An 11,641-nucleotide genomic window follows, 5' to 3' on the forward strand; every position below is an offset into this window, starting at 1 on the left:
TTGGAACAAGGAAATTGACTATCGCTATTCAAATTATCCGTTCACTTGTAGCCTGCGAACAGGCTCCCGGTTGGGTTAATGGGTTTAGTCATATGCTTCTGGTTTAGTGCGAGCTAGCCAAGTGTGGTCTAAGGCGAGCGGGGAGAGCCGAGAGCGAAATGGTGACTAGGGGGAGCGCAATTCGCGGAATTCTTTTTTTTCGCGCTTAACGGCTCGTTTCGCTCGCCGGATTTTTTTTCCGCCCGCGCCGATTTTTTTTCCGCCCTCGCTGGGAGCCTGTTCGCAGGCTAGTTCACTTGCCGTGCGTTCAGCCGTTCGAACGGATACTTTCGCGTGAGAGGGTCACATATTTGCTGATGCATTTTTTGTGGTTGAATCAGCAAAGTTCTTTTTTTGACGACGCTTTTAGGGTCGAGAAAGTAAAATTGGCGATGTACTTACTTCTTTTTACGTGACGCGTGATTGGTGAAAAAAATTCTCCGTGATGCGTGATTTAATAGAAATGATTAGTGATTAGTACCCCACCTTTTCACCCTCCTCTGTCTACATTTGGCTAAAAAAAACGTGACACAGTTCCTTTGAGAAGGCGCTATGTTAATTAATTAATAACTTGGAGGTTCAACTGCAGTGGAACCCTATTAATCCGGTCTCCAATAGGCCACAACAGTCTGGTCGTAAGGCTGAGTTATACACCCCATAACTGTATATCAAGGCAGTGAAATGAATCTTTACTAATAGGCTGCCGTTTCGACTTTTAAAGCCTGGCGCACGTGGTAATATTAGGGAGCTTAACAAACCACGACGGCGACGCCAAGAACAGCGTCGATTAAAAAAATTAGTTTATATTTTACCCACGAATCTCCGGTGCCCTAAAGTCATTTACTTTGTTTATCACTGTCAAAGCTACCACGAAACTGAATCTAGGACACATCGATAAATTCGAAATAAAACTTTGAAAAATTAGCCGTCGTGGTTTACGTTCTCCAGACAGCGCAGAACTTGGCCGTTTCACGTTGCTGTTTTGCAGAGGACGACAAAGAAATGTACCAAGAATTATATAATAAAGCACGTGCACAGCTATTGTTCTGCTCATTAAACCTTTTGTGTCGCCCAGCGCGACATATAACCGTTGCCATTGTGGTTTTCTTAAACTCCCTAATATTCGCGGAAGGACCGCATACCATGTCTAAAAATAGCTTGAGAAGGATAACATTGAGAATAAGGCCTACAGGACGCCAAGTGGGGGATAAATTATCTTACCCTTCATAGTCTCTTAATCTTTCTCGTTTTACAAAACAAAAATACCATGCTTCTTGATTTATCACTGACCACTAAGCACTCGACATTAAGGATTCGAGATGTATTCAGGACGCGTTTCGAGGAAAGTAATAAGGGCTTACTAACTTTTGAGTCTGACCGTAGATGACCAATGAACGTGGCCTACAAATCCCATCTGGGACTCACATGTTTTCTTTATCCCGGCCGTCCTCGCTACTTGATGAACAATAAGGGAGCTTAAAAAGCAGTGAAGACCGCGCCGCCGAGGACGACGCCTGGCCCTGAAAACAATATATTAAATTAAATTTTTCCTTCGAATTTCTCCATTGTCTTAATCGTTTCAGTACGCCTATTGCTCTAAGATCATGTTCAAGCTAAGTACACAATGACAGCGTTAATTTCAGGAAATACGAAAAAAATCACTATACAGCGACGGCAACAAGAACGCCACCAAACAAAAGGTTTCATGAGTAAAGCAATGGCTGTGCACTTGAGTTACAAGTCTTCGTACATTTCTTTACAGTCCTCTGAAGTGCATAACATGAAATGAAACAACGTGAACAAAACAACAAAACAAAACGTGAAATGACAAAAAAAAACAAATGCAAAAACAACGTGAAATGACTAAGTTCTGCGTATTTTGGAGAACGCAAACGACGGCGGGCTAATTTTTCTTATTTTAATTCGGAATTGAACGCTGGCGTTACATACTTAGCTTGAGCAAGTTCTGAGTCCAATGGGCGCACTCAACAGATTTAGACATTTGCGAAATCCGAAGGTAACATATAAATTCAGTTTTTACTATAGGCGTCGTCATTGCTAATGCTCTCTATTGTTTTGCAGGGGAGGGCTAAGAAAAGTGCAAAGATTTATAAGGCACATGATGGCTGTTTCGCCCGTTGAACCTTTTGTTTGGTGACGTCATTCTCGTTGCTGTCGAGGCTTGCGGAAGCTTCTTAAGAGTCATAGTCTATAAGATTTAAACTTTGGCCGGCCACCGTACCTCACCGATTTTGCTGAAATTTGGCATGCAATCTTGTTTTAGAGTCCTAACTACGAAATGGATGTTAAAAAGTTCTAATTCTCTTTACTTTGGAAAATATCGAGAAAGCCGATTTCGAGTGACCTTGGCGGCCCGCCAATATGGTGGATCGAAGGAGTTCTTTTTACTTCAATACTGATCCTGCCATCGTAAGTTCTCGACAATTCTTGTAACAGACATAAAGAACTATCCTTCTTTGGCTTATTTATTAAAATAAATCCGGAAAATGATAAGTTTGAACGACCAACGGCCAAGAAGCACGAAGGTATATTTTCTTAGCTTTGAAAAGTCGTAAATTTACTTTAAATTGGAAGGGTGATATCTCCAGTGTTATCTCGATTGAGAAGTAGCCAGTTACCCAGAGTGTAGCCTAGTTATGGCTAATTTGATTTCATTAATAAAAATTTCGGGGGAGTTGTAACAGCGTAGACTGAAAAATTATATTATCAGTAGTAATTTGTCCTTTTCTACGGAACAGCTTGTTAAGCCAATATTAGTCGAGGAAGATAGAAAACGATTCCCATCGCTTAAGTAACGCAATTTCCATGTTTTCTTACTTATGTGATTCAAAGAGCTGTGTTTAAAAATAGGTTTCAAGATTGCGTGTGCGATTTTCAGCGAAAATTTTATACCGTTCACTTTGTAGTTGCACTGTAAATAGTCTACACTGACATTCCAAATTACAGATTTGAAATCACCCAAATGCGTGAACATGTACCGTTCAAGTACTTATTCAACTGATTATCTTTTTTAAAATTCCTCTCACTCTATTGGGATATTGAACTCGCCTATCTTCTGGCATGAAAAATATGTTTGTTTCCACGCAGAACAATGAATGTCGATGAAATACGGCGAATGAATTTGTGACAAGCTCCTGTGAAATGAACATCGTGAGGCGCGCTATATCTCTAATTAAATTTATTCATTTGGTCACCTGACATTGTACAAATGCTATATCTATGTTAATGAAACCGACTTTTAGGTTTAACAGTTACAGTAGTATCGAGTAGCACGTTTTAGAAGTATTTGTTGGTGGAACTGCAAGTTTATTTATAATATTAGTAACGACGATATATTACCGTAAAGTTGATATGGAGATACGGTCGGTGTAAAAGATGGGCTACCGACTGGACTGCGGACTACGGACTGGGTGTAACTGTACTGTCAATTTCAAGGTATAACTAACACGGCGTTATCTTTTAGAAGGATCTAAGTTGTTCAAACTTGATGGTTTACTAATGACCGAAGAAATGGTAAGATGATACTTTCCTTCTAGCTGTAAATCTACGTGTTTTGATGGCTCGGAGTGGGGTGTAGGGGAGGGCCAAAATGTTGTTGTTGTTTCATAGTGGTCAATGCGCTTAGCTACACCTAGCTAGTTCACAGCTAGGCCGCGAATGTCCGTCTGCTCTACAGCAAAATGTAACTACAGCGAAAGGTAACTCTTAATGAGGAAACAAAAATAAAGTTTTGCAAAACTCTAAGGCAAGTTGTTTTGCAAGTTATCACAATGCATCTCTTATATCATGGGCTCACAGAAGACGTGGTTGAGTGATAGCAGGAACAGTCCGATGCCATTGCGGTTAACGCACCAACAAACGCAGCTTTTCGTTTTCCTTGTTGAGCAGGCACTTCCAGTTTAACGAGCGACAAATTTCTCTTAGTTTACTGATTTTTAATTTACTTAGCTTCTCTAAAGTGACGAGGTCGCAAACATTGTAACCATCGTACATGACTGGGTTCTTGGGCTGTATGTGCTCCAATACATTTCGTAAGGTTGCCAGCGCTTCTTCAGCTGCTTCATAGTCTTGGTCGGAAACTGACTGGGCCTCTGAGTTTTCGCATTTTGCCCGCCGTTGAAAGAAACTTCGAATTTGCGTGGAGGACAAAACCTCTTCGTGTGCGAATTGTCTCTGACCATCAACATATCGAGGAATTTTCATTTGTCTTGCCACTGTCACATAGTTTCCTGCAGTAAGTTGAAAACGCCTGCAAAGAGCATATACTTGAAATTAGGGAAGTACCGTTAAAAACGTTATAGTCGGGTATATACCAAAAGCAAAAATAAAAATTTTGCGCAAGGCAGAATTGCGCAAAAAAGTCATGCACAGCGATCAGCCCAGGCAAAATTCCCTGTCGCATCAGAGAGTAGGTACGATCGAGAAAAAAGGAAAAAAAGAAAAAGAAACGTGGTCACCCTCAATGTAATAAGTCGTATCGTACTATTCTAATGGTCCGCTTAGTTTGATTCTTCATGTCAGCTATGTGAACGGCAGGATGTCCTTTCCCCAGACGAAGATTACCCACTCAAGAATATTCCGCTTCAAGTCATTTCCCAGCTTAGAACCCAGATTACCGGGCGCTAAGGATAAGTCGTATTTTCTAGGAACCGTCGATACAGCGGGTATAGAACATCAAATTGTGGGGCGAAAATGTTTACAATGAAATAGATAAGTAATTAGAATCAGTACCTGTTCTTGCCCAAAGTAGCTGACTTTCGCTTTTAAGCGAAGCATCGATAACGTTGAAACCTTTGAGATGTGGCCTTATATCTCTGGTGCATTGTGAAAGCGATACGCACTCACTTGATGCTATGCTTTGTCCGCAGCTGTCCGCAACAAACCCTGAAAACCCACATCTAACCATTGTTAAGTCATCTTTGTGTCGATGAAAGCCATTCAGGAACTGGACATCGATGAGCAAATCAAAAGCTCTGAAATAAAAATCAAGAAGCACAAGTTTACATTGAATCTCTACGAGCGATTCAGTTATCAAGTAATCAATTTGAGCTCAACTTCTGTTCTGTTACCCTTTTAAAAGTAAAAACGCTTCTGAGGTACGCTGAGGGTACGGGTAATATTGCTAAAGAAATAAAGATAGAAATAAAATAAAACCACTTACCTTAATTCAAACCACAGCAAGGAAAATTCTTCACCCTGTTCACGGTAGGATTGAGTGAATAAACTTAATTGGCGGATGCGCGCGCTGCAAGTTAGCGAACGAGAAAGGGATGTTCACTTCACATCAGTTTGTCAATCAGTCATCCTCGTTATGTCCACGACGTTCATCGTTCAGGCTTCAAATTCTACCGGGATACACAACTGTTTCACAATAGAAGCTAAGGTGGGTGATTTTTATATGCCATCTAGAGAAAGGGGAGTACAAAGGAGAGTTTAAGAGGACTTAATTTCACACGTGACGTAATTTGCATATTTGTACTCAACAGTGATTGAAATTATGTCGGTCGGTATTTCCGCGATAGTTTCTAGCCACGTAATCTGGATAAAATAAACAGTTTTTTTTTTCGATATTGGAAATGAAAATTGAGTTCCTATGTTCTGGGTGATTTCCAAAATACTTTGATTTGGAAAAAAGAAATCGAGTGCGTGTTATGAAGAATGTTTACAATTTAACAACAAAATCAAGATTTTTCCAGAAATCACGTATCAACATTTTTTAAACATGTCTTAAGACGAAGGGTATTTGTACCATATAAACAAGAAACATGGAAATGACTTTATTTAGACGACAGGAATAGTTTTTTTCATTTCTCTCAATTAACATCTACCGTATTCCCTAAACGGACTGGGCCTCAGCAATGGCTAAATTGTTCAGACTGTCACTGGTGCTATATTTTTTTATATATCCACCGTTAAATTTCCCCTATTTTTTCATTGAGGGAATCAATTATTCAATAAACAAGCTGTGTTCAGGGTAATCGAGACAACAATGGAGATATCAGCCTCCTAATTTGCAGTAAATTTGCGGCTATTTAAAGCGATGTAAACACAACTTCGAGTTTCTTGGCCGTTGGTCGTTCAAACTTATCATTTTCCGGATTTATTTTAATAAATAAGACAAAGAAGAATAGTTCTTTATGTCTGTTACAAGAATTGTCGAGAACTTACGATGGCAGGATCAGGATTGAAGTAACAAGAACTCCTTCGATCCGCCATATTGGCGGGTCGCCAAGGTCACTCGAAATCGGCTTTCTCGATATTTTCCAAAGTAAAAAGAATTGGAACTTTTCAACATCCATTTCGCTGTTAGGACTCTTAAACAAGACTGCAAGCCAAATCTCAGCAAAATCGGCGAGGTACCGTGGCCGCGACCTTTTTATATAGCTCGAAAATAACTGAGTATGACTCTTAAATTACTTTTTTGTCAAGACAGTACAAAGTTTCATCTGTTATCTTCCCTTTGTTTTATTGACAACTAACAAATAACAGTTGGTTATTGAACTTATTCAAGATAAATCATACATGATCAAAAAACTCATTCGGTTCTGCCAATGCTATGTTAATAGAATTACTACTGTTTACTGCACTTATAGACGACTGACGAGATTCGGAAAGTCTATCGTGCAATGGGTTTAACTCCGATTAAATTACTTATGAAATATGTCATAAAGGTCTTTATCCTCCTTCTGGTCGGGCTCTCTGGGCAAGGAACTGTGGTATTCTCTTTTTTTCCGGGTGCATTCACCATAACAAGTGTTTACTTTACTAGAACATCCAGCCGCACATGTATGACTTCCACAGCTATCGAGGCAAGTGTCGGCGGCGTTATCGCAATTATTCAAACAGTCAGAGTATGTCTCAGAGAACGCAGTTCGCGTAAGGACAGCAACCAGGAGAATGAAACTTGCGACTTTGTAGTTCGCCATCTGTAAAAGCGAGGATGTGTAGACTAGTTTGAGTTCAGGTTTTCAGCACTAAATGGCATCATCAGTAGAGGTAAACACACACCACAAACCAACTTCACCACGGTGAATAATTTTTAATGAAGCAAAGAAAGATTATCACAAAATAATAACTCCTTAATTTTTGGCGCGAAATTTCAGTAGTAATTTATGTTTGATTTCACTTTGAAATTACAAAATTGCTGTGGGAATGTGTGAAGGGAAATTTTCTGGACACGATAAACAAGTCAAAAGCCTACGATTGTAAGTGTAATTTGTCACCCATGATATAAAAAGATTGTATAAAGTTTTGATATTAAAAGATTGTCAAGGTTGTATAAAGTTTCACCTGTTATCTTTCCTTTGCTTTATTAACACCTAACATGATATTACACTTGTTCCCTTCATAACCAAGTTGGTCACGGTCATTAAACTTACTTAAGACAAATTAAATAATCAGAAAACTCATCCGGTTCTGCCGATGCTATGTTAATAGAATTACATTAAATTGTTCGACCGCATTTCTAGACTAACGAGATTCGGAAAAGTATATGGTACATTAGGTTTAATTCCGATTAAATTACTTTTGAAATATGCCATGAAGGCTTTTGTCATCCTCAGGTCGCGCTCTCTGGGCAAGGAACTGTAGTATTTTCTCTTTGCTTGGAAGCATGTACCATAACAAGTCGATTTGGTTTTAGCACATTTAGCCGCACATGAGTGAGTTCCACAGCTATTGAGGCAAAATTGCGCGGCGTTATAGGAATTATTCAAACAGTCAGAGTGCGCAGTTCGAGAAAGGACGACAACCAGGAGTTAGAAAACTGCGACTTTGTAGCTCGCCATCTGTAAAAGCGAGGGTGTGTAGACTAGTTTGAGTTCAGGTTTTCAGCACTGAACGGCGTCATCAGCAGACGTAAATACACACCACTAACCAACTTCGCCACGGTGAATAGTTTTTAACGATGCAAGAAAGATTATCACAAAATAATAACTCCTTAATGTTTGGCCCGAAAATTCAGTGGTAACTTATGACTGATTTCACTGTGAAATTATAAAATTGCTGTGGGAATGGCCGTTAGGGGGAAATTTCTCGACATAATAAACAAGTCAAAAACCTATGATTGTGAGCGTAATTTGTCACCCATGATATTATCAAAGGGTGATCAAATGGTATACCCTTGAAATTAGGGAATACTTTCACTCGCGTTTTGTCCGAATTCTAATAATTTCCCTTGTCCTTAAAATCTGAACAAAGCGTGCGTGAAATTTATTCCTTATTTTCGCTTGCCACCATTTGATTACACATACAAACGGCTCAAACATTCCTTACTCTGAAAGGCGACTAATGAGCGAAGTATCATTTCTCAGGAATGATCTTTACACATCTTCACATAGCCTACAAAGCCGAATTAAATAAACTGAAAACTCTTCAAACGATTGTTGACAGATATCCTGACTTGGAAGAACTATTTGCACGACAATTTTTGGCTTAAGTCTGGCCTCGCGTATAAATTAGAAATTATTCGAGACACTTCCTATTCTAACGGTAATCGTCTGAAGCTTTGTTCGAAGATACGATTAGATTGCGAATATTTTACTTTGCGTTTTAAAAGCTTGTTAAACTAAACATCTTCATTATATTGAATGTTGCAGAACCCGAAAGACGCCGAATTTTCTCGTCGAGAACCTATCCTCCGGTCCTTCCAATCCGCACGATCAGTAAGCAATGTTGTTTGCATACATGTTTAGAAGCGGTCAATAGTTAACTACGAACAAATACGGAGTACCACGAGTCAATTGTCTGTGTATGGTACATGGAAACAAACTACATGGGCAAAGTTAATTCTCTGACTGACTCCAACTAAGCAGCACTCAACAGAATCACTGAATGCATTTAATGCATTTAATGCATACCTTGTTTACGAAAATTCCGGAACCGAAGACAGGAATTCTATTAAATGTCATCTTTACTCATTCGTCGCTGCCAGGAAGACTCGCCGATATTGATCAAACCCTTGTTGTGTACCTCCGAGACTTTGTTCGACTCTAACGGTTTTACACGCTTTCTCGAGCTCAGAAGGAAGTCATAAAAACTAATTTGGGGTGGACCGCCAAGACTTTGATCGACCCCAACGGCTTTACACGCTTTTTCGAGCTCAGGGGGAAGTCATAGCAACTAATTAAGGGTGGACCATTTGAATTTAGAGGGAGGGCTGGGTGATTTGGTATGGGCATGATTTTTTGATGGGGACCATTTTGAAATCCTCGCTACTGGAAAGTCCGACTTGCGTGGTAAAGTTAAAGAAACGCTATTGATCAGTGAATTAACACCCTCACAATGAAAACGTTGCCGCCGTGAGAAGCTCTTTCTTTATTAATTTCTACCGGAAGTATCTACTAACGGAAGTATTAATTTTGTTAATAATTTTTAGCCTGTCACCAGTGCCTCGCTTTATTTTTAAATTTATAACTTTTTGTTATAGTTATAGTTATAGTTATAACCGTCCTTTTTTAGACCGTGCGTAGTCTGTTTATGATGTTTGTAACCGCTGTTTGTTTTCTTTTCTTTTCAGTGTAAAAGACGTTTTTGACAAACTGAACGCGCGCGAATTTTTTGCGGCAGTGATTTTTTTTGGAGGGGGTGGGGGAAGAAATATGCCCCAAGGGTATTTTTTCAAATTTACCCAGCCCCCCCTAAAAACTCAAATGGTCCATCTCAGTAAGGTGGTCACCCATGCGTGTATGGTTGACGTGTCGACTCTCGAATGACGTCAATGAATGCGCTATACCCAGATCCTTTTTGAGCAGTTCTTCGACTCGGTAACGATTTTCATTCTGGTGATTTTTCAAGACTTTTAAATGACATAAGTAATTGCGGTGTCAACAAGAAGCAAATTTTTTTCTGGCATTATGATCAGAAAAATGTCAATTTCTTTTTGGATTGAAAATACTTTTTTTTTTTGCTGGGGGGGGGGCGTTAATAGGCACTTTATAAACAGAACCGCAAATTACAAGTTAAAGCGGTTGAAATAGAGGAAAACGTCTTTTTTAATCGATTTATTACATGACTGAGAAAATTACTTCATCGGTATTGGCTGAGAGCAGGGCCAATTCATCGTTAATGTTTAATTTGTACGGCGCCGGCAGAGCCAGTTAACGCTTGCACGTTCGTAATTTTCTCAGTCATATATATAATAAATAAGTAATCGTATGAAAGCTTAAGCAATTAATGATTTACATTATTCGTGATATTCAAAGATTGGCTAGAGGTTCGTGCAATTTTGAGCGAATTTTCAAACTGATAATATATAGAAAACATGTACCGTGTTTCTATCGAGTTATAGAAACACGAGTGGAAGTTTGGGAGAACGAGAAATGCTGTGGGAACACGAGCCGCAGGCGAGTGTTTCCACAGCTTTTTCTATTTCTCCCAAACTTTCACGAGCCTGAGTGTTTCTATAACTCGATAGAAACACGGAGAACATGTTTTCTCTTTCCTTTAGAAAACACCGCGACGAAAAAAAGAGAAACAGCTTCTCTACTTTGATCATCAAAATGTAAATTCTCTTTGCTCCCACCATCAATACGTCAACAGCTCGTGCTAGTTCTGTGTTTCCATCGCGTTATAGATAGAAACACGATTTTTGACCAATCAGCGAGCCTATTTTCTTAGGACTGTTTTCTCACTCGTAAAGTAAATCTTAAATTACGCTCGCATTTATACGATTACCCATACTAATAGAAATGAATATTGTCATATTCGTTGTAATGAAATTTCCAGTTAAGTTCTTTTTAACCTGAAGTAAATAGCAAACCTTCAAGCAAAAGCCGGCAAAGCGAAGACATAACTATTAGATATAACTAAAATGAAATATGAAATAAATACATGCTCCAATTTATAAGCAATAATCGCACGGTAATATCTTTAAGATGTGCTTTAATTAAGTGAAAATGTCTATCCACTTGAGAAAAAAAAGACAGACACGGAAAATTAAGATTTTAGTGAGATATTTGAGCTAAAAGGGGTTTCTAAAAGTTTTGAGCCACTGAAGAACTTTCTTGGTTGTGCAAAACACCGCTTTAGGTTTGACAGCCGAAAGAGCTCGTGAAATTCACCGCGATCTGACCTCAGCTTGCACTTAAAGCTTCAATGGCCACAAAAACTTTGATTGATTCTTTTTTTGAATCTAAACTTGTGAGCTGTTTTAAATTTATAAGTTTCAACGCCTTTGACAGATCAAGAGATTATGACCGAGATCGTTTTCTCTTGGACAGATCTTTTTCAATTTGCCTGATTTCCTGTCTTATCAAGAGACTTTATTTTTAAAATCTCCCAATCCTTTCACTCTGGTCAAGCAAAGGGCGTTTCCAAATACGCTTTGAAATCCAGCGGAGATGTACACCATTTCTCTTAATTGTCGCCTTCTTTGGTTTGACTTTCACTGTAAATTGTTATCCATTCACTAACCTTGTGCTTAAAATTTGCGCTCTTTGAATTTTAGTTAGTCATAGTCTGAAGATGGTATAAAATAACACCAACAAAATTGTAAAACCATAACTTCTGTCAGTATTTTTTGCACACAGCGCAGTAACTCGCATGAACCTTTGCCCTACAAGAGTTCAGAGTATACGTTGTC

General features: G+C 39.0%; 1 protein-coding gene across 1 annotated transcript; it reads right to left on the reverse strand.

The window, feature by feature from the left end:
- Positions 1-6,500: 6,500 nt before the first annotated feature.
- Positions 6,501-9,155, reverse strand: LOC110057726 (uncharacterized). The gene is made up of 2 exons (XM_089273513.1): positions 8,919-9,155; positions 6,501-6,986 (listed from the first exon to the last, which is right to left on the reverse strand). Exons 1-2 carry the CDS (start codon positions 8,967-8,969, stop codon positions 6,708-6,710), a joined length of 330 nt encoding a protein of 109 aa, XP_089129639.1. The 5' UTR covers positions 8,970-9,155; the 3' UTR covers positions 6,501-6,707.
- Positions 9,156-11,641: the final 2,486 nt, after the last annotated feature.

This window comes from Orbicella faveolata, unplaced genomic scaffold (genome assembly GCF_042242905.1).
Source record: "Orbicella faveolata isolate gen_17 unplaced genomic scaffold, um_ofav_v1 contig_35, whole genome shotgun sequence".
Taxonomy (NCBI): Eukaryota; Metazoa; Cnidaria; class Anthozoa; order Scleractinia; family Merulinidae; genus Orbicella; species Orbicella faveolata.

Excerpts from the sequence above, each read along its gene's own strand:
- LOC110057726 (XM_089273513.1), bottom strand. The coding sequence starts at position 8,969 with ATGACATTTAATAGAATTCCTGTCTTCGGTTCCGGAATTTTCGTAAAC. Across the intron at positions 6,987-8,918 it reads CCGGAATTTTCGTAAACAAG|ATGGCGAACTACAAAGTCGC; the intron begins GTATGCATTAAA and ends TCGCTTTTACAG.